Source organism: Sycon ciliatum, chromosome 1 (genome assembly GCF_964019385.1).
Source record: "Sycon ciliatum chromosome 1, ocSycCili1.1, whole genome shotgun sequence".
Classification (NCBI taxonomy): domain Eukaryota; kingdom Metazoa; phylum Porifera; class Calcarea; order Leucosolenida; family Sycettidae; genus Sycon; species Sycon ciliatum.
In genome coordinates this window covers 46,685,722-46,709,282 of record NC_088643.1, presented here as the reverse complement: position 1 = coordinate 46,709,282, position 23,561 = coordinate 46,685,722, and the positions used below count along the sequence as shown (strand labels likewise).

The following is a 23,561-nucleotide window of genomic DNA, read 5'->3' as shown; positions in this document are numbered from 1 at the left end:
GTTCTCCCGATCCATAGCATGACATAGGCGACCTTTTCCTTGTCGGACTTGTCGGAAAAGGGCCCTTGGAAAACTAGAAGGCAGTATTGTTGGAACCTCTCGAATTCGTCAGGTAAATCTGCGGCTTGCCAATCCATCGACGGCGGGGTAAATCCGGCTGCTTCTGCCATTTTACCTCTTGCGCCGGTGGCGCTACTGCGGCAATTCTAGGGCGTTTATTTAGTTTACTTCTGACACCATGTTTCGGGGTAAACAAGTTAGTTGTTTACGATAGGATTATATTCTCACTTGGCCATTGTAGGCAAAACATACGAACACCGACATCTAAAGGATGCTGCATGAAAGTAGGCAGCTGCGAGATGCGTATCTCGCGCATGCTCTTGCATGGCTACGTAATGCATTACATCATAATACAACACGGGGCATACTTCCTATGTACAGAACCAAGCTGCCATGAGACTGCCGTGTTACATGTAGTTCTGAAACACCGTGCAGTTAACACCACAATGTGGCTCACAGCACAGTTTGTTTATTCATTCGCTTACTTATCCGTTCGTTGGTGGGTTCGAGATCGAGAGAGAGAGAGATAGAGAGATAGAGAGATAGAGAGAGAGAGAGAGGTTAATATATCGAGAAGGATTACCTTAGCGGTTCTTGCTGGAACCATACCAGCAGCCCCACGACCCACCCTTCTCCTCACTACGTACAAAGCCAAACCTTCACATCCGGAACCAAAGTATTACCATACTTAAAAAAGCATGAGATACTAGAATAACTTGCCTGATTCAGTGCAGGGAGCAATAAAGCACTACAGCAGAGCTCGCACAAGAAAAAAACCGGATGGTTTGCAGCCACCGAGCGCATGACCTGTATATCGAGACACGGTGATCTGGCGACGCCAGCAACCAAAAGCAAAAAGGATTTTGTTTGAATGTAGCAGAAGAAAACGCAAAGAAAATGCTTGAACACAGGAATACAGGAATACTTGTAGCTGTATATTGCGAGCAACTCTCAGACGTTGCATTATGTACTCTGGCAAATCTGTATCTGAAAGAATGTTGCAGTTGATAATTATTGATATAGATAGTCAGGCTATGCTCCTTCAGTTTCAGAACAGCTTGAGGTACTGCGGTAGAACTAAAGCCTTTCCAAATTCACTGAGTAGTCACTTGTAGCTGTAAAGCGTAGTGGCGTGGCAGTGTTCTCCATTGTCATTTTGTACTTCTGTCATGTATTTCAGTGACAGGTTGGGTGGTGAACGGACCGTATGCGTGTTAAAACAAAATGGCGTCACGATTTATTGAAAGTGGTATAGTTGGTGGTATGAGTGTTCAAACCCATTTGAACTTCATACTGTTCGTCTTCTTTTTGACATGCTCTCTTTCCATCGTCCTTAGCTTTTGTTTGTTGAGAGCTGTTTTGGCTTTCTCCTATACCTCTGGGGGATGCCAAGTGATGGTTTTGAGAGGCTGGTGATGGCTGTGAGCGAGAGTTTGCCGATCGGCGTCGTCCTCGCTATAGCGATGAAAATACTAGTTACTGCGCACCTGGCAGATATCACAACACGTCGGAGCGTCCCAGGAGCAAAGGAATCTTGGGTTTTCACTGGAATCTAGTTCCTCCAGCATCGTGTAGCCCACCGTCGGTGAATGGCGGTCCAGAAAGGTCGAACCTGGTCTTCTGCAGCATCTCGCAGTCCTGCGAGGCACACTGAATACGCCTGTCATGTATTCTACAAATAAATATCACGAAGTAGTGGACTTTACAGTGATGAGTCTATCCTGTATGCTGCAAAAGACGCAGGAAATGTGACTGGTGTCTGTACACTCAGTGACTGGACGCCAACACCCCAGTCTTCTCCTGCAGGATCTGTTTGACATTGACATTATGCAGTAGGTCGGCATTGACCTGGTTTGGCAGCTATCGTAATCATAGTAGTATCTGCCTGGTTGGATGTAGCAGGTTTGCATTGGCGCGTCGTACAGTCCGACATTTTCTTGTAACTGTGGAGTACCGGCAGGGTTTGAGAGGTTGCTCGTGCTGTGAACACATCTCTACTGCCTGTCTCGTCCTGGAAGTGCCGTCTCGCCGCTTCCTTGCTCTACAGTCACGTCGTTATTTCCCTTTGTTTCGTGGTGCAGCTCAAAACCTGCCCAAACAACTGTGAGCTCGCAACATGGTATGGACAAATTGCACCACTCATGCTGGTTAACTAAAACCGGGATAGTCGAGTAAGCGAGTTCACTCCCTGGGCCATGGCAAGATCTGTTCAGCGCGGGCTATTCCAACCTCCAAGTGCATAGTCACCGATCGATCCATGCGATGGTGGTTGACCTACAAAGAGCCAAGGTCTACGAGTACTACTATTGGATGCTGTCTACATGCAGTCAACAAAATCAAAGTACCTCAGTATGCCCCAGAATAGGGCATGTGCATCTATAGCATGACACAACAGGGGTTCTGGCGGCACCTGTCAAACAAGCAGTAGCGACTAGTGCCAGCCACCTATTGGAGGCTAGCCGCTACAGTCTGTCACTGGAGATAATTATTATGTTCACTGTTTAGACTGAGCACAATCAATGATGCCCAATCAATATGCCCAATGTGTGTTCTGTTCCACCTGATTATAACGTCCCATGGCATCAACCCTACTACACGCACATGTCGTCACTCTAGCACGACTTGTGTTATTATTGTTTATTTTGATTCTCACGATAAATAGACCACAATAAACGTTAACTTGTTAAAGGCGACTGCAGATAGAGGAACACATCGAGGTACAGGTACCGGCATCAATACAGTATCAGAGAGAAACAAACAAAAATGAGAGGTACGCAGAAAAAACTCTCGTAAGCCCAAGGGGAAGTGGTTGATGAGGGATGAATGCACTCTCCACGCTCATCTACACTGTTCCTGGAAATGCACACATACATACAATAATATACAACATAGCAATAGCATGCACAGAACCGAACAATTTCATGTTCACACATGCAAGCACAGACCTGAACATTAGTACCAAAAGCCGATACAGACAATATCCCCATACACACAGACGCACACACACACACACACACACACACACACACACACACACACACACACACACACACACACACACACACAATGCCCCATGTATGCGCCCGTGGCGAGAAAAGCACGCAAACCTACAAATGCACTGGATGTGAACCCACAGATTTTCTCTTATAGCAACGATAGCGGATCTGATTCTGAATGAAACACACACACACAATACAATCATTGAATGCCCATCCGCAGATGATGGCAGGTCCTGAAAGAACAGGCAGTGTTCCAGTGATGGGGAACAGAACTTCGAGTGGCGAGTGAGGTATACACACACACACGTGCGTGCGCGGGCACACACTAAAGTATTCAGAAATAGAATCGACATCGTAGTATTCATTGGTTGGGGAATGGAAAGGAAAATAAAACATTGCTGTAGGTTATTGTTGTAAGGACACTGGGAGCACAACAGAAAGGTAAGCAACTTGCTTTGAAGCAAAGAAAGTTATTATTCCACGGATCTCAGAAGGAAGGAACGTTCCAGAATGCTGCACTGGCAACAGGCGGCCTGCATGTGCGCGGCCACTGCAGTCGGTCCAGCTGCCGGCCTTGCAGTGCTGAAAAGAATGTGCAGTACAGCATGTCACATAGTATCGCAGCCTGGACAAATAGGCGCTGGGAAGTCCTAGTTATGTGCTCACCTACACCACGATGCACCAATCTTCTGAGCTACTTTGGCAACAACTTTGTCCACTTGAGACTCCCATGGGCTGAGCCAGTTGTTGAGGGCTGCACCAAGGTGGACGGCAATGACCGCTGATGGCAAGGCAATCCATGACACACAGTCACTAGGGCATCGTCATGACACACAGTCGCTGAGGCTGGATCGATAAAATCAACCTTTAGGCTGCCGCGGGGTTGACAACGAGGCCGCTGTCTCGAAGCTAGTCAGTCAGCCTGGTCACCGCCATTGACGAACCAGTCGCCACCGCCAGCAGTGGTGGTAGGTTGTGACAAGTGTGGTGCAATATTGTCAGCAAATTCAGTACTCAGGATAAGATGAGTGACAGAGGGAACGTTGTGTTTGATAATATTGAAGTGAACAGGGATGATCACAAACCCTGCGCATACTCCACCGTGAGTTACAAGACAATTCCGGACTGGACGACGAGCAAACATCAACCTGCTACATCCAACCAGGCAGATACTACTATGATTACGATAGCTGCCAAACCAGGTCAATGCCGACCTACTGCATAATGTCAATGTCAAACAGATCCTGCAGGAGAAGACTGGGGTGTTGGCGTCCAGTCACTGAGTGTACAGACACCAGTCACATTTCCTGCGTCTTTTGCAGCATACAGGATAGACTCATCACTGTAAAGTCCACTACTTCGTGATATTTATTTGTAGAATACATGACAGGCGTATTCAGTGTGCCTCGCAGGACTGCGAGATGCTGCAGAAGACCAGGTTCGACCTTTCTGGACCGCCATTCACCGACGGTGGGCTACACGATGCTGGAGGAACTAGATTCCAGTGAAAACCCAAGATTCCTTTGCTCCTGGGACGCTCCGACGTGTTGTGATATCTGCCAGGTGCGCAGTAACTAGTATTTTCATCGCTATAGCGAGGACGACGCCGATCGGCAAACTCTCGCTCACAGCCATCACCAGCCTCTCAAAACCATCACTTGGCATCCCCCAGAGGTATAGGAGAAAGCCAAAACAGCTCTCAACAAACAAAAGCTAAGGACGATGGAAAGAGAGCATGTCAAAAAGAAGACGAACAGTATGAAGTTCAAATGGGTTTGAACACTCGTACCACCAACTATACCACTTTCAATAAATCGTGACGCCATTTTGTTTTAACATGAATATCGCGGACTGAGCCCGTTCTTGTCTTCTATTGCATCATGCCCATGCGTGCCTGTGTGTATGTGTGTGTTTGTATGTGTATGTGTGTGTGTGGGGGGGGGGGGGGGGTGTTTTGTTGCGTGCACAGTCCCTACTATCCAACTGGTCATGGCTACAATGTGGACATGTTGGAGCTACAGAACCTCTTCAGAGTTAGATACCCTAAGGTATGGTGATGCTGCTGCTGATGATGATGTCATGCTAATGCTGATGATGATGTCATGATGATGCAATAACTTAACATTTGGCATGCTACATGGCCCTGGAGAACCGTTTAAATACACAGAATGCAGAACCAGGCTTCATTGCTGCTCAACTTCTCTCTATGCGATCTTCAGGCAAAGGAGAAGAAAGCCTGAGGATCACCTAGCATAAAACTCGAGTAGCAAAGAAGCCTAATTATGCCTTCTGTTTAACCATTGTGTTTGTACCTTCTTGTTTAAATGTTGAATGATTTTTTGGCAGAAAATGTTAAAGCGTATAGTACGGGAAAGTCGCTGCTGTTATTGTAGATCCTAGCTTTCCTCTGTGGCTGTATCCACAATCGGCCTATGATTGGCTCGGACACCTGAACCCCCCCCCCCCCCCCCCCCCCCAGACAGCCCTGTGTCCCGGGTACTGTAAAACCACTAATTCTAATGAAACAATTCGTTAAATTTTGAAGTCTTTATGTGCAAAACAATGTACATGTACAGCCATTCACCAGTTTTGACAGACGGAATTCGTTAACATTTCACCTCGTCTACCAACAAAAGTCCAGAGATCGTTAACTTTAATTGACGTTAAAATATCTGGTCTTACAGTACTTTGAAGCACTGTGAAGTCTAAACTCAGACATGCACACCTGTATGTATTATTGAATAGCAGGCCATGTGTACGATGAGCTGATGAGCTGTGCTCTTTTGCTTGTCCATACCCACAGGCTATTGAGCAAATGGAATTTCGTTTGAAGGTAAGCACACGTGTGAAATGAATCCTATTAGAGAGGTTTAAGCTGCGCGCGTTATTTTTGACATGACACGCAATTTCACGTCAAATGGGTCAAAATTTCAATACGCCAAATGTGAGATGCAGCTCTCTCGCGTTGTTTACCAACATGCGAGCCATAATGCGAGCAGGACCTCGCGTCACGTTAAAAAACGTGCAGCTTAACCTCTGTAATAAGTTGAATCCACATCTGTCAGCAGCTGAAGTTGAAAATGAACATGACGTATTATGTCACGATTGTCATGATGATGTCATCTTGCTCTTCTCAAACACAAACCGTATTTGGTGATGACCTATTGTTTGAATTTTTCGTGTTTCATGTCTGCTTGTCTGGCAGCAATTTCAAATTGACCTCAGTCTTCATGAAGCTGCCTCACACAAAGATGCAGCTGTCAACTTCGTTGCTACGCAGGTAATGAAGTGTGGTGTGTGTGTGTGTGCATGTGTGTGTGTGTGTCACTTCAACAGCTGTGTGGTGGATACCAGGCTAAAAATAGTGGCGGTCAATTCATCAGCCTTGCAAGCTGTTGAATGGTGTAATCCCAGCACAAGTTGCTATGTCTAACATAGCTGTTCGCTATCATCGCTCCCGCGATGGGCATGTCTAAGGTCTAAGGTGTGTGTGTGTGTGTGCGTGCGCGCGCGCGCGCGTGTGTGTGTGTGTGTGTGTGTGTGTGTGTGTGTGTGTTTGCGAGCAATCCCAGCACAAGTTGCTATGGCTTCTGCCGTAGCATTGCTATCATCGCCTCCGGCGATGGGCGTCAAAAGGTCAAAGGTGTTTGCGAGTGTGTGGTGGTGTGTGTGGGGGGGGGGGGACACATGTGTGTGTCATGCTGGTATGTGTATTGTTCTATCTGAATCATCAATCAGAAATCTATTAGATGAGCTGCATATTGAAGCATCCAGATCTGTTACCAGTCCGTGTAACAATAAGCACTGTAAGACACATGATCAGTATCGGCATGCACAATGTCATGCACAATGTCAATCCACTCGGCCCGGTGGCAATCTCTCCTGAAACCCTGCTGCTTTATAAATAAGAGTTCAAGGTTGGGTTATTGTTATGTCAGGGCCAGGTATTGGCTAGCCCTATAGAAGTCGGTGTGTCAAAGTCCACATCCCAACCTGACAAGCGGGATCGGCCGTACAGCTAGCCGCTTGGCGGATGAGTGGCGAGAGTGCTGCTTCTACTGGCTCCAGTGTTGATCCATTGTATTTAGACTTGGACGTTTGTGCATTGGCTGCGCCTGCAGTAGATATTGATATTCCATGTCGGGCTGATCGTTTGTGCTTTTCCTTGTGCAGCTCTTGTCTCTAACCAAGGACCTGTTGGATAAGTCTGAGGCCGGTGCCATCACGATGCAAGTGTTCCAGTCAATAACGGAAAACTTGAGTCAACTGAATGAAGATGTACGCCAGGCTCATTCACCAATCTTGATCGTGTGTAGTGCTGAAGTGCTTTCTCCCAGCAGAAGAATACATTCAACGGTTTAGCGCGTTAGTCAGTTTTGAACACAGACAGGCGCTTATCTGTGCTGAAGGGAAAGTAGGGTTTGTGTCAACAGATGTACCTTGTCTAGTTAACCATGCGCCGACTCAAAGTCTTTCTGCCCCTTAAAAACAACAGAACATTTTTTATATTTTGTTCGTTGTTGATAGGTTTGAAGCTTGACTGTTTTTCTTGAAACTGCTTCTCTGTGTAGAATATTCGTCGGGGAGCCACACCGGAGACATTTGCAATGATTCAAAAGCTCCTGCAGCAGATGACGGTCATTATCACTCGGCCGGCCGGCTTACTGGAATGCTTGGTAAGCATGAGAAATAAATGATCTAAATGGTCGTTTGTGTTTTGTAGTGGAGTGTTGGTGCCGGGCCCTGCCGCTAGCTACCATCGTGATTGCCTTGATCTGGTCAAGTCATGACTGTGCTCTACGCACCTCTCTTTTAAAACTGATAGTGATTGCCGGATAAGATGCATGATTGTACCCCGGGTTGCCCGCAACATGGTCACACATTGGATCGCGTGCTGTGCCTGTTGCTGTGCTTTTCTTGTAGGAACAAGACATGAACTCACTGGATGCCCACGGCCAGGTCAAGTCGCCCGCTGCTGCCGGAGGTGGTGTGCTACAGATGCTAGCACCGCCTATGTCCTGTGCTACCACATCCTGTGTACCGTCCCCGGCATCAAACATCAGTGACTCGTCACATCTGCTGCACTACGTGCGGCAATGCTTGACGCCGAGAGGTAGGCTGACTGTTCTTGTCCGGACCGGCAGTCTGACAATGCCTGTTACGTATATGTTTCAAGTTTAGCTTGGATACGGTATTGTGTCTGTCCGCCGCCGACCCTGCACTGTGGCTTTGCTGTTGCAAATGTGAGGTGTGAGAGAGAGCAGTATTGTACAGGAGCCTGTACCAGGTCAGCAGGTGTAAAACAAGGAATTTTAGCGGAAGAAATCATAAGAAAAATATTTATTAGCCATGCTACTGACGCCAGTAATACATGTGTATCCGTGATGGATTGCTGCAGACTGTTTGTCTCGTGACCGTCGACTGTCGGCAGTGAAATCAGAAGATGAAGGTGACGACGATGGCAGTGAAGACGGGGATGAGGCGGTCACTGAGGTAAGCTGGTTTCAAGTTAGGAGTGGGTGTGCATTCTGGTGCAATGCACTGCTAACAATGAGTCATGACGTCATATCATTCATATATGACCTTACTCAATGTCTGTTTGTCATTGTGTCCATGGGTGCGTGTGTGTCGCTGATTATTCCGGGACTCCATGAAGCCTTTTCTTGCCGGTGTCCGCTGTGCGGAATATGTACCGTACAGTTCACAATACTGTCAATAGTACTGTCCTCCGTATCCTGCCAGGAAACAACAACACCGATCAGTAAATCTCCCCCCCCCCCCCCCCCTCCCCACCATTGTTTGCCTGCTACTCTGAGCTGTAATTGGTGACACTCTTTGAGTGAGCTGAAGGACGCATGGCTACTCTCATGGCAGAACACCTCACAAGACAGATATTACGTACGCCATGTATGTGTGTGTATGTGTGTGTATGTGAGAAATGGTGGCCAATTGCAATCTTATCTGAGTGATGACCGAATAGCATTCTGTTTGTCTTCATTCCTTTCAGTTGGCCAGTCAGGATGTGCAGCCAAAGGCCGATGACTTTGAGCAGCTAAAAATCATCAGCAACGGTGCGTATGGATCAGTATACCTGGTCAGACACAAAGAGCGACGGCAGGTTTTCGCAATGAAGAAGATTACAAAGACTAACGTCATTCGGAAGAAGAACTTGGTAAGAGAATCATCAGTCCAGCCTGAGCAGTGTCTTCATGCTCTTGACCACTATAACCTACAGTGTACCGTAGAGTGGAATGATTGCGCAATGATTGCGCAATACTGCTCATGTGTAGTCCGTGTATAGTGCTTGACTTACATGTGGTCTTACGTTTGGTGGGTGAGCAGTACTGGATAGAACACTCCTATCACACACAGGTTAGCAGTACTGGATAGAACACTCCTATCACACACAGGTGAGCAGTACTGGATAGAACACTCCTATCACACACAGGTTGTGTTGTTTGCTGCGCGTAGCCATGCTGTTCTTCGACCTATTCATCCTACTGCTCTTGCATCGTGAAAAAGTGAAAAAGTGAAAAAGTGCATTTTCTTGAGTGAAGTACCCGTGATTACTTTTAAATTCATCTTTGGTCTTTTGGTCTGCGACTTTCGCATTCTCTGTACATGGGCCTTTCGCATTGTCTTCTGTACATGGGCTTCCAGTGGCAAAGTCGATACCGTTGATTCCTTGCAGATGTCCAAAAACAAACCGAGCCTAGACAGAGGCCCTAGGATGATAGTCATTGTCGCACTAGCTGGTGTCCGTTAGGCTAGGAACTGAGTAGTGAGATGTATACAGTAGCACTGCTATGCCCGCATCATTCTCAGGGTGTGCACCAGGTGACTAGCCCTAGCCCTAGGCATGGCGTGGCCCATGGCGGTCACAGTGAGCTGCATGCAGAAATAATCTCTATGTGCAGCTTTTCAGTAAGCATACAGATCGCTGTTCCTCTTCTTCTTATGAAGTACCGTGTGTGGGGTGACTAACAGTGTGATATTGTGAATAGTCGCAAAGGTAGATTTGTTCTATTTGTCCTCGCAGGATCAAGTATACGCAGAGCGTAACATTCTGACGTTTGCCAACAACCCCTTTGTCGTGGGTCTCTGGTGCACTTTTGAGACCAAGGTAAGTCAGTGTGCTTTGTCTTTATATCAAGTTGATAGTTTGTCTTTATATCAAGTTGATAGTTTGTCTTTATATCAAGTTGATAGTTTGTCTTTATATCAAGTTGATAGTTTGTCTTTATATCAAGTTGATAGTTTGTCTTTGGAAGTTGACACTAGACTCAGTAAGGCTAATAGACCATTGCTAGGTTGCATTACCTCCTAGACGGGTTTGGCCCATTTGTTTGCTTGTTCAATTTGATGTCTTGAGCAGCTCGGCTAACTAGTTACTATACCCATGAGTGTCCAAGTCTCTCCTCCTCCTCCTCCTCCTCCTCCTCCTCCTCCTCCTCCTCCTCCACCATCCACCTCTCTCTCTTCCTCTGTTGTGCAGAAACATTTCTGCATGGTGCTGGAGTATGTTGAAGGTGGAGACTGTGCTGCCTTGTTGAAGAACATTGGCGGCCCACTGCCAACCGACCTAGCAAGGTAGCGACTTTCTCTCTCTCTCTCTCTCTCTCTCTCTCTCTCTCTCTCTCTCTCTCTCTCTCTCTCTCTCTCTCTCTCTCTCTCTCTCTCTCTCTCTCTCTCTCTCTCTCACACACACACACACACACACACACACGCACACACACACACACACCTTCCTTCCTTCGCCCACTGCCACGATTGGCTATGTGTCCCCAAACGGGGCGACTTGAAGGAGTGCTGTCTTCGGGACGCGGCATGAGGCTGCGAGTCCGGCAGGACGTGAACGGCTGTTTCACTGTTTACACACACACACACACACACACACACGCATGCACGCACGCACGCACACGCGCACATACACACACACACCCACAGTGTATCCAAGATGGTGTGCAATTCAGCGTGGTTGCTGTTTATGTTTATGTCTGTTAGTTGAAGCTAGTTACATGTAATAGTTACATGTAATAGTTACACATTGGAGCTTTTTATTGCATGTCTGGACGGTATTCGTCACCACAATTGAGCCTTCGTGGCTGCTGTGGCTATGAAGGGAATATTTTGGAAACAATATTTTGTTACAGCATGTGCCGTTGGATATTTTCCACAAGAACCCACTGCTGTTGCCTGGATCAAGATCAAATTCGCCACCGCTTCCTCCAGTGCATCTCTATTTTAGGTATTTGTACAGCAAAAACCGACCGTCATTGTTCATGCCGTAACTTTTTTATTTTTCACTTTTATTATTTACAAAATGGGGTGATTCTGAGAGTAAAAACCCTCAGGAATGCGATGCAACAACTTTCAAGTCCAGAAAACGAACACAGATTTCACTATTTAGCACTAATAATTATTTGGATTTATTGCCGATCGGGCAAACTGTTGCAATATGCAATAAATCAGATCCTTGCACTGGAGTGGCTCCCTCAGGTAAGTGGATACCAGGTTCGTTCTCTGGGTGGAAAGCAGAGTGTTACCAGTCACAGCGGTGTCAGCATTGTCCCAAGTATTGCAAATATCGACTAGTGCAGGTTGCACCGCTGGCTATACATAGTACCTGTGCACCACGACCTCTATCGTGACGACGGCCTATTCCAAGGCCGAATCCTCTCTCTCTGCCACGTCCCCTTCCACCATTAGTGGCACTCATCTCAGCGACACTGCCGTCGTCTGTGACATCCATGTCACTCTCACTGGCGCTGCTTTCACTCGCCATGTCATCGTCGCGGTCGTTGTCAGAATAAATATTTTCAACAGGATTGTCTGGCTCCACAAACTCATCTTCGCTGGATGAGGCAGCGACAGAGTCGTCAGGAAGGGTCTCCAGAAGCGAAAGAGCTTGCTCCGCGTCCATGGCTTGCACAGCAGGGCAGACAGGCGTGGGGCCAGCTCAAGCAAAGTCGAAATAATCTGCAGGCAATACCAAAAGTCGCAGGGTACGCACTTTTCCCCAAGCGCATTTTTCAAGTCGCAATTTTCGCGATTTTTTATATTGCATCACACAAAAAAATTGTCGGCACCCTCTGCGCGTTCATCTTGGCTACCAGTAGGGAAAATCCCAGCTCTCTGCGGTGAACCAGTCCAGCGCTGTGCGCATAGAAGTCATCGACCGCGAGCGGTCGAAATTTGTACGTACAAACGGTAAAGGGTTAAAGGCTGGGCACCCGTGAACTCACATTATATTATCAGGGTTCTATCCAGATAAAAATAGTAGGGGGGGGGGGGGGGGGCATGGGAAACAGTTACCCCGTGACCATTTTTTCCACTTTCCAATATTGTCTTGCCACGCTAAATGCAACGTATGGGGTGAATCCCCGACTTCACCCCCGGACATATGTGCCTTTATGAACCATCTAATAGTGACCTTCGACTGCATTTTCGTTGAATTGCATGAAAAACACAAAATTCGGAAAATGAGTAGGGAGGGGGTGGCACTTTTTCACAGAGGGGGTGGGGGGGTGGGGGACAGAGTAGGGGGGGGGGGGGGGGGAGGGCGCTGCCCCCCCCCCCCCCTTGGCTAGAACCCTGCAATGGTGGATTACACTGCGTGAAAAGTGGTCAAACAATACCATACATTATATGCATGGATTGCTGGAGCGCTGGTCGTTCGCATCCAGCATTCGGAGTCTACGCCACAGGGGCCATTTTGAGTTTTTATGTGTTCTAAAGTGCGACTAACACACTAGAAAATACGGTATATCCACCCCAGGCCGAAACCGACCCATCCTGGATTCGGCATCAGACTTCGGTTGGGGAGGCAAAGGCGACATGGCAGTAGATATGCACTGTCCTTGTGGTGTCGAGCTCATTGAAACAAGAGATGTTTTTAAATACCTCTTGCCCCACACAGTCAGGTTGGGCTCTGCACTATTTGTTACCTTTAACACACATATGTAATATGTAATATGTATGTGTGTATGTGTGTGTGTGTGTGTGTGTGTGTGTGTGTGTGTGTGTGTGTGTGTGTGTGTGTGTATGTGTGTATGTGTGTGTATGTATGTGTGTATGTATGTGTGTGTGCGTATGTGTGTGTGTGTACATGTATGTTACTTGCTAGACTGTATGTAGCTGAGACAGTGCTGGCACTGGAATATCTGCATAACTATGGCATAGTTCATCGAGATCTCAAACCGGACAAGTAAGAACTTTGCTAGTACTGCATTGAGACACTGCGACATGAGACATGAATGTCGTTTTAAAAGCAAGAAAGAGCCAGTGAGTGCTAAAGCCCATCCAACATTAAATTATTTACTAATGAACAGTTTCTCTTCATACTAGTAACTGGCTGCTATCAACAAAGGTAATAGTGACGATTACACCATGGGTGCGTGTGTGTGTGTGTGTGCGTATGTATGTGTGTGTGTGTGTGTGTGTGTGTGTGTGTGTGTGTGTGTGTGTGTGTGTGTGTGTGTGTGCGCGTATGTATGTGTGTGTGTGTGTGCGTGCGTGCGTGCGTGCATGTGTGCATGTGTGTGTATGTGCATGGGTACATGACTGTGTGCAATGCCAACATCATGTTTGCACTGTTGATGAGCAGTTCAGTCATGCAGAGAACCATGCAGTTTGCTGCTTTCCCATACCCTCCACCTTCCATTCTGGGTTGTCTTTGGCATCGCGACTATAGCAGCCTTATTCTCACATTATTGACATGGTCACCGTTAGTGGCGTTACGGGCTATGGTTGCAACAGGCCTAGTAGTGAATTGGTAGTAGTGCAGTGTACTTGCTGCTTTCATGCACTGTAATTTATTATCGTTGTTTTGTTTGGTCGTCTGTTGTTGTTGTTGTTGTTGTTGTTTTTCTGCTGCTGCTGCTGCTGCTGCTGGTGGTGGTTTTATTTTGCAGTATGCTGATCACATCGCTAGGCCATATCAAGCTAACAGACTTTGGACTATCCAGAGTGGGAATCATGAGCTGTAAGTTACTACCTCCCAAGCACCGGTAATCACTGCTGGTCGTTGTCGTCTTGTACTTGTAATTCTTGGTTGCCATGGTGATATCATATCTCGCTGTGGCTGCGGTGATCATCAATGTGCAGTAAACTAGAACGGGAAGAGTGGCAGTGGTGACGGCAATCGTGCCGCGGTTGCCCTTTATCGTGTGATTCCGTGGTGGATATGCCTGCATTCATGCACGACTTTTAAATTCACAACAGTTAGAGGTGACATCGTGACCGGCATGCAGTCACGTGCCAGTCAGCCCATGCGCCGTGATCAGCCAGCACCCAGTCCTTGTGGCTGGCCATGCTGACTATTAGCCATGCTGCAAAGGACATGCTGTGAGCTCTGCATGCTCCCTCCATCTTCCGAATCCATGCAGAGTGCGGGGTATGAGGTTTGAAGGTCCTAGTGTGAAACCACATTAGATTTAAGTGTGCTAGTGGTTTCATGTGCTTGTTCAGTGCGTTATGTTGTATAGGCAAGAAGTTATCAATGTCTTTCTTCTTTTCCTCAATGTCACGGGATGATATATTTATTTCTGTGTAATGCTGCACCTCACTGCTTTTCAGTATATGAACGTCTCTTGCATGCCGGAAGTGGTGATATTCACAGTTCATGCGGGCGGGGTGTATATCATATGCTTTGCTAGTGGCCTCATGCTGGCAGCTGTTGTTGTCCACCAGGGATGTGTGGGCGTAAGAAGTGTGCACATGTGTAAGTGTGACTTCACGCCCATTGTCCTCGCAGACGCGCTGGCAAACCCTAGTGCTAAATTAGCACCATGCTGCTGGTAGGTTTGATGTGCCAGGCAGTGCGGCAGTATAGTGAAGCAGCAAAGTGTGTGATGTGCAACCTGTCATCTGCTACCCACTGCAGACAAAGTACTTCTGCTGTTGCTCTTCTTCTGAGCTGTGTGCGCACTACAGTAGGTGCGATGTCCTGGTGTGATCTCATGTTTGCACTCATGTTTGCACTCATGTTGCCCTATGTGTGAGCAGCGCTAGTCCTGGCACTGTGTGAAGTGGTCAAAAGGCTGCTTTTCAGTCAGAGGCAACCACTTCACCAAGCTTCTGACTCTCACCAGTTTGTCGACACAGGAGCTGTTCCAGTCTTGCCTCAGTGAATATCGCCGCTGTCGCCAGTTGACCTCTCCCTTCCTCTACCTCTTCCCGTGGAACTTCAGCAACGTCTCCTTTCAAGGTCCTCTGCTACTAGTGACAGCTGGTTTCTGAAGATCAAGGTTCTCCGCTTTGCTTGTGGAACTGCTACTGAGAAGACAATGGCTCACACTGTTAACATCACCAGCAGCTTTGCCGCACAACGTTATGGTCCATATTCAGGTCTTATGCCGTTCGCCAATGCCTCCCATTTGCCACATCCGTTCAATGACCTGCAAGATGCACCTACGCAGCCGCAGGTGCAGCAGGCAGTGCTGCAGCCGCCTACAGTGCAGCACCAACAGCACCACCAACAGCAGCAGCAGCAGCAGCAACAACACCAACTGTCCGACGAGCAGCAGCGTGCCGTCGAGGCCAGTGCTGCGCAGCGTGGTGGCGGTAACGGCTTTGGAGGCCTTGTGATGGGGCAGAGTCAAATGCCAAAGAATCCTTCGCAGCTGCCTCGCCAGGCGACGACGTACTACCATCACCAGCCCATGGCTCAACTGCAAGCCGAGCACGCTCACATTGCAGCACAACAATCAGCCAACCCAACTCAGTTTGGCTCTGGCACTGGCAATGGGGCAGCTGCAAGTGGGAATGCCCCTGCGGCCGCCGCCACGTCCAACAGACCCTCGCCACGTCTCCACGACAGAATCCTGCAAGTCGGCGACATACTGGAGCGCAAGTTTGTGCCGCCGTCGTCTGCATCCGAACGGCACATGTCCTTCAAGTTGTACGGCGTGTACATTGGCGACCATAAGGTGATGTACTGCTTAAGCAAGGACGATCTGCTTATCAACTCCATGCCGTGGCTGTACCCGCAGGTGCAGCAGATGTGCGAGTTTGCCCGCGTGGAGGTGGAGAACTTCTACGACTGGCGTTCTGCTCAACACATGTCTCCCAACCTAGACCAGTGGACACGCCGCTCTGGTCCCGGCATTATCAAGGAGCGCATCGCAAAGATGAGAGACTCGGTGCGCATGCGACGCCTGCCCCTGGACAAATCCATGATGGGCATTACCAACACCGACAATCTGTCCGAGGAGAGAAAGAACGACGCTGAGGCCGTGTTCCATGAAACCTACGCTCTGTGGGACTCTAGGAAGTTTGCATGCTGGATTCGCTACGGCACACCCTTTCCTTATCCGTACCCGTACAACAGTGCTGAGGAGCTGCAGCGTAACCTGCGCAATCTGGCCGGTTTCCTGGAGGAGCTGCGGACAAGTGCCAGTCCCAATGGCCCTGACGCCGTCTCTCAGATGGAACCCGAGTGCATGCCAAGTGATGCTGAGGCCCTCGAGGAACAATTCTAACAGATGGAACCCGAGTGCATGCCAAGTGATGCCGAGGCCCTCGAAGGGAACACTTTAACTGTGTAACACATGTAGACCCGTGCAACCAATCATATTCTGCATCATCGTACTTCCCGCCACCGCTGCTGCCGCTACCGCCTAGCTCGGATCCGATCAGTGGTCCTGTAGTACTGTGTACCGTTCGGTGTGCTGTCCAGTACGCTGCTTCTTGCTGATGCTCTGCACGTTGATTTCCTCGCCAACCATCTCTTCCTTATTCACACACACACACACACACAAACACGTACACACACCAGCCTCATCTCTGTGTTCCTCACCTCAACCTCAGCTGTCTCGAGGATGGAGTAAAGAGAGTTCAGCAGCAGCAGCAGCTTGCAGGCACGCTTTGTTTGGTCGCAGTGACCCTGCGCGTGCGTCCCCTGCAGCACTCCTGCTGATCATCTCTGTGTGTAGTGCGGTACGCCGGCCTATCGTCTTCGGCATCTGTCAGCCGTCAATGAACCGAAAAGTACCTGTTCTCTTTCTATGTTAATGGCAATGGAGTTTCAACGTTCATGATCTCTTTTTGTAATGTCCACCGCAACCTACTCCTTCACCATCTTACCACCGCTTCCATTTTGCATTGGCTTTTTCTCTCCTGCTATCTCCCTCTGTCTCCCTCTCTTCCTCTATCTTTCTCACTACCGATCAAGCACTTAGGTCTAGGACACAAGTAACTTGCACATTTGATTTCTACATGACATGTATGTGTGTTCATTCTCTGAATCGCCCACCTAGCTATCTTACGATCATCGCCTTATGACAATTGTGTGTTCTTTTTTTTTTTGTTCTTTTGGCTGTCTATGCTCTATACTGCTGAAACCCAATCCTGCCTCACCATCCTACTATGTCTTCCTGAAATCTAAATTTATCATCACTGATTGCATAACCGTTGATAATGATCAGCACTGATATTCAAATACACTTTATTAACTTGAACCAATATATTGCTCTCTTCAGGATTAAATCCTGTGTGCATGCTCATTGCCCTGTGGTGCCTTGTCCCCCCCCCCCCCCCCCTGTCCCGCAATTTCTTCCCCCTTCCATAATTTCACTCGGTATCTAGATGTCGACTCTATTCGACTGCAATGCGTTCCCTGTGTGTATGTGTGTGTGTATGTCATGCGTCCTCACAGACGCAACTAGCATGTACGAAGAAGGAATGTCGGCTAATCAAGTGTTCAACGATGAGCAGGTCTTCGGCACGCCGGATTACATCGCCCCGGAGGTCATATTGCGACAAGGCTACGGTAAGTGTTCAACCATCATACCTGTGTGTGTGTGTGTATGTGTGTGTGTGTGTGTGTGTGTGTGTGTGTGTGTGTGTGTGTGTGTGCACGTGCGTGTGTGTGTGGGTGTATGTACCTGTGTATGTGTATGTATCTGTGTATGTACACGGATGCTTTTCGACAGTACATGTATATCATTTACTTAGGGCTGAAACAATAATTATTATACCGATAACTCGCATATCGATCGTTAAGGTTGCAATCGATAATCGTTAGTGTTCAAAACGAGTGCTAACGATTTATTATGCATGCATATCAGTGACAGTATTCTAGGCTATTTCTAGCCCTTTCACTCCATCCGATAGTGAATACGAGTACAATCACGTACTTCCAAGCGCGGTAAAATTGATTTTGCTTTGAAAGAGATCGGGAGAGAACACTTTTGTCTGCTTGGTTCATTTGTGTGAGAGGTCGGAAATAGGGCCAGTTGCCAGAGGGTGATGACAAGATTCTTTGCTCTAGAAACAACATGATATTCTCTAGTTCATGTTGATAAAACCAGCCAGATTTCCACAGATGTCAACAGTGCGATGCCACAAATTTCTAATGTAGCAAAGGTATCATGGAATTTCTTCATGAACTGGTGTACGAGGTACACCAGTAGAGCCGACAAGAATCGATAAAACCAATATATCGATCGTTAATGATATTGGTTGATCGTTAGGAGTTATCGAATGATCGTTTCAGCCCTACATTTACTGCATCGCAGCCTCTTTGATCAAAGTTGTAGTAAACTCCTGAGCTAGGGTTTACCATCTTTATTTACAAGACAAACAACAGAACAGCTAGTAAAAGTCCGAACAAAGAAGTGAAGTGAGTAGAGCTACCACAAGCCACATAGGCCCGAGTCCCCAAGTACTCGTCCGTGTATGGAAGGATGGAAAGTGTGGCGCGTGCGTGGGTACAAAGGGGTGCATTCATGCGGTGTTCATACAGACGTGTGAAAGCAGCACTGCAGAGTTCATGCAGAGGTGTGAAAGCAGCTCTCACGCACAGTTATGAATACAAGAGAGAGACAGAGAGAAAGCTATGTACAGTTATGAGTATCATTACGCTACAAAAGCGGTGGTTAGAATCAGATCTACACGACTGCATGTTTCTGGTGCTGGATGTGTTTTGTGGGAGCACCTGCTGATCTCAAAGTGTCGTACGTGTGTATGTGCATGTGTATGTTTGTGTGTATGTGCATGTGTGTATGTGTGTGTTGCTGGCTGTCTGCCCAGGTCCGCCGGTGGACTGGTGGGCACTCGGTGTTGTTCTCTATCAGTTCCTGATCGGCGACACGCCGTTCATCGGCAGCACGGTGGAGGAGCTGTTCGAGCAGATCACCGACGAAACGGTGCTTCCCGAGTTCCCAACGGATTTCCCCTTCTCAGAGGAAGGCAAGGAGATCATCTCTGACCTGCTCATCCGAGATCCACAGAAACGCCTCGGCGCAGGAACATGCAATGGTAGGGGTTGATTCCCATGGCTAGCCTGGACACTCATGCACTCTCAGCTGCTTGGTTCACTTTCTGTTAAGTTAGTACAGTCAGACCTCGCTTAGGCAACCGCACACTGCATCCATTTTTCACAAAAATATCCGGATAGGCGAGGGAGCCGGATAACCAAACACATAACATTATACTGCACATGTATGTATGCATGACATAATAATTATGCTGTAAATCGGCAACCAACGGTTTTCTTCTGGATGGCGAGGGATCCGGATAAAAGAGGACTGGATAAGCGAGGTCTGACCGTATTGCCGCACTGCCCTACTCATGTTTGCTAAGGGAAAAGTAAGGCTGGTCTGTTCCCTACTCATGTTTGCTAAGGGCAAAGTAAGGCTGGTCTGTTCCCTACTCATGTTTGCAAAGGGCAAAGTAAGGCTGGTCTGTTCCCTACTCATGTTTGCAAAGGGCAAAGTAAGGCTGGTCTGTTCCCTACTCATGTTTGCAAAGGGCAAAGTAAGGCTGGTCTGTTCCCTACTCATGTTTGCAAAGGGCAAAGTAAGGCTGGTCTGTTCCCTACTCATGTTTGCAAAGGGCAAAGTAAGGCTGGTCTGTTCCCTACTCATGTTTGCAAAGGGAAAAGTAAGACTGGTCTGTTCCCTACTCATGTTTGCAAAGGGAAAAGTAAGGCTGGTCTGTTCCCTACTCATGTTTGCAAAGGGCAAAGTAAGGCAAAGTAAGGCTGGCCTGTTTTAAAAGAAGACAATCTACTGCAGCTTACCCCGGTGTTGCACAGTATCAGAGGGCAAGGTGGAGTAAAGATTAGGGATTTTAGGGAAGGGAATAGGTCAGCTTTTTTGTTATCAGCATGAGTGCATAGATAACAGTGCCCTGCATAAAATGCTGCAACTTGATCGGACGCTTTCTTTCGGCGCATTTCTCAGCTTCTTGGAGCTGGTTACTATGGTTGCGGTTCAACGTTGTCTATGATTATTACGGGTGTTAATTTTCTCATCGTGTGTCAGGTGTTGCCGATGTGAAGAACCATGTGTTCTTCAACAATGTCGACTGGAGAAACTTGCTGCTCCAGAAGGCTGAGTTTATCCCACAGCTTGATCATGAAGAGGATACATCCTACTTTGACCGTGAGTGACTCGCCGGCCTATCCGCTGTTTTGTTTCTCATTCAACATCATCTGATCATGGCATTCCACTTCAGGCCCGTCGCACTGACTTTGGAGGTGGGGCGGCCATGGAGGGGGGGGGGTCTGGGGGTCCCCCCCGGGGAAAAATTTCAAAAGTTGAAGCCAATTGCAAGCATTTCCGGGTATTTGGTGCCATTTCAGTGTACGGTAACTACAATGAAAGTCTTTTTGATTCTGCAACAAACGAAGAAGACGCTACGATCGGGGACAAACATTACCCTCCCCCGGGAAAAAAATTCAAAAATTGAAGCCAATTGCAAGCATTTCCAGGCATTTGGTGCCATTTCAGTGTAACTGCAATGAAAGATTTTTTTCTGCAACAAACCACGATCGATCGGGGACAAGGATTTGTCACGTTTGCGCTATAGTATAGCTGTGATCATTGTGCTTTGTTGTAATGTGCTAAAAATAAAAAATAAAAAAAATAAAAAAAACGGCCGAAAAAGTGGGGCGGCCTCAGCCGCCCCAGCCGCCCCGGCTGTGACGGCCTTGCACTTAGCTCATCACTTCTATAGAGGTCATGCCATTACATCATCAATGAACCCATTGCATATGGGGGGGGGGGGGGGGGGAGTGGTGTGTAGACAATTGTTTTGTGATACAGTACTGTAGAATGGTGCAACGCGGTGAATGTAGTGCATTTTGAGTCCGAAGCAATGTCCCATGATGACATGATAGTCCGGGACTTCAACTACATGTACAGCGTCGCAATCCGAAACGGACATCCAAACTTTTAGAAAGTTTTGATTGTCTCGTCTAGTGATGGCGGAGTGCAGTGAAAAGAAGTGTGCACCCTGCATTGTATGACCAATTACACACACACCCCACATTGCATGACCTATGGCAGTTCTTCCTTGCCGTAGTTAAGCAAAGTACTGAGTTAAAAACTGGCCAGGGTAACCTAAATTTCGAATCTAACCGTGGGTTTGGGCCTGAATTTCATCCAGTACAGGTTGTCAAAGTAAACGGGACTACCGGTACTTAATGTGAACGGAGTGTGTGTGTGTGTGTGTGTGTGTGTGTGTACGTGTGTGTTGTCGCTGACAGCCCGTACCGACCGCTACGATCACACGCTGATCGACAGTGACAACGAAGGCGACGAGGACTGCCTGTACAGCAACTTCATGTCCATGTCGCCGTCGTTCTCGCGTATCCTCACGCCGCCGCTCAGCCACCAGAGCAGCATAAACCGGTCTGACTCCGACCTGTCGGATGTCAGCTCACACGACACCAGCTCCTCGCTCACGTCAAGTCCATACCACGCGTGGCGGCCCACCGATCTGTGAGTGTCTGTCCGCTGCTGCGGCGTATTACCGGTACTATTTCTTACAAGAGGTTACCAGTATGCGATATCGTGCACTGCCATCAAGGAAACACACACACAGTTGAGTGCCAGCCTGGGAGAAATGTGTGCTGAGATGCTCTAAAAGCCCTAATATGGAAGCCAGCTGAGAGGCAAAAGTGAATGGCAGCAAAAAGAAGGGAACAGAAGAAGAATATTAATCATGGGAAGAAAATAGCGCATCAACAGGGTTGAAATAGATCGCTATGGTAATTGCTGCCACTTGTTCCGATTTTTCGGAAATGCTTGGATTTTTACAGATTGGTGCATAGTGGCGAGACAGGTTAGCACGAAGAGGCGGGAGATCGTACAACTTGACATGACATGACATGACTTGACATGACATGCGTATAAGTTGTGAGCTTATATTATGTATACTCTTGCTGAAAGGATTATACCAATTGCTCGGTAATCGATCGTGATTCTAACAATCAACTACTTTCAAGTGATCGTCACGTTGTAGACTATTACATCATCACTTGAGATGCTTTGGAGGAGTCACGGACTCGCGGCACAGCACTGCACTTGCACTAGTGACTCACTCTGTATACATAGTGCACATAAGCGGGTCCACTGGCTCACCCTATGACATCATTCACATAACCTCTACAGATTACTCGTTAAGGGATTTTCTCTGAGGAGTTTGTGGACATCAGGGATTTTGCGCCCAAAAGTACCGATCCCCTTTTTTGTGAAGTTTGAATTAGTTTCCACTGATTAAGGGTACGTTCTTATATTCTCTAGCTTCTCGAAGAAGAAGAAAAGAGAAGTCGAAGAAATTGGTATAGTGCACGAACGGGTCTCCAAGAATTCGGAGATATTTTGCACATTTGAAGCCATATGAAGCGCCAAAGGGGTTGAAGGATAACTGCTGATCTTGCTTGCATGCATTGGTCTAATACTGATGACTGTGGTGTCATGTATTTAGAGTCTAGTGCACGGTATTGCTTTGTGGTACAAGTATTACATTGTTCATGATATTCGTTACAACAGTGTATGCTCTGCGTAGATAAGTAGATTGGGTTGCAAGGATAGCATGTTAGAAGTAATATATTGGAGCATCTGGGCCGCTCAATTACGTTAAGAGCACACTCTCATCATTGTTAACAACATTGTTGATCATACGGGTCAGATCCTAGTGTTTACCTAGTCATGTAATTTCTCGTGCTGCTGTGTTCAGCTGGTTGGACTACTCTAATAGTAATACCTTAATTACTAGCCTTCGATAGCACGTGCGGGTGCGGGCTTTTGCTGCGCAACTGGTATACCCCACAGTGTATTTAGAATAGTCTTCAATAATATTCTAGTTCAGTGAGTTTCACTACTTCCTAGAACTAATACAAGAAACACCAGGTCCTGAGATTGTGCGGTGTGCGTGCGTGTACGTGCCGTAGAAGAGTCTGATGGTCTTTCCCCTTCAGCTCTTGGTGCCGAAACCCGGGATAGGCAGAACGTACTGCTGTGGGTTTTCCTGGAGAGAGGTCCGGTGAGGAGTATGGCGGCGAGGATCGAAGGGTTCTTGCGCCCCTACAGAGGGAAGGGCGACAGCTGGGAGGTGTTTTGGGCCAAGTTCGCGTTCTTGGCCACAAACCAGAAGTGGGACTCAGACGACAAGAAGATGGCGCAGCTTCCGCTCTACTTGGACGGCGATGCGTTTATGGTTTACAACGCCATGGACGACGCGGACCAAAAGAAACCGGACGAAGTAGAGAAA

General features: G+C 47.7%; 1 protein-coding gene across 2 annotated transcripts in view; it reads left to right on the top strand.

Annotated features, from left to right (window-relative positions):
* LOC135829083 (microtubule-associated serine/threonine-protein kinase 2-like) overlaps nucleotides 1-23,561 on the top strand; it is a 51,464-nt gene that overhangs the window by 18,014 nt on the left and 9,889 nt on the right. For both annotated transcript variants that reach the window (XM_065341497.1, XM_065341491.1), the window contains exons 7-22: nucleotides 5,029-5,107; nucleotides 5,863-5,892; nucleotides 6,265-6,339; nucleotides 7,233-7,337; nucleotides 7,631-7,735; nucleotides 7,983-8,172; nucleotides 8,458-8,552; nucleotides 9,067-9,231; nucleotides 10,099-10,182; nucleotides 10,555-10,649; nucleotides 13,186-13,266; nucleotides 13,973-14,043; nucleotides 17,716-17,829; nucleotides 19,092-19,319; nucleotides 20,327-20,446; nucleotides 21,553-21,787. In XM_065341497.1, the coding sequence (XP_065197569.1) occupies nucleotides 5,029-5,107; nucleotides 5,863-5,892; nucleotides 6,265-6,339; nucleotides 7,233-7,337; nucleotides 7,631-7,735; nucleotides 7,983-8,172; nucleotides 8,458-8,552; nucleotides 9,067-9,231; nucleotides 10,099-10,182; nucleotides 10,555-10,649; nucleotides 13,186-13,266; nucleotides 13,973-14,043; nucleotides 17,716-17,829; nucleotides 19,092-19,319; nucleotides 20,327-20,446; nucleotides 21,553-21,787 (1,872 nt within the window). The remainder of the gene's footprint in view (nucleotides 1-5,028; nucleotides 5,108-5,862; nucleotides 5,893-6,264; nucleotides 6,340-7,232; nucleotides 7,338-7,630; nucleotides 7,736-7,982; nucleotides 8,173-8,457; nucleotides 8,553-9,066; nucleotides 9,232-10,098; nucleotides 10,183-10,554; nucleotides 10,650-13,185; nucleotides 13,267-13,972; nucleotides 14,044-17,715; nucleotides 17,830-19,091; nucleotides 19,320-20,326; nucleotides 20,447-21,552; nucleotides 21,788-23,561) is intronic.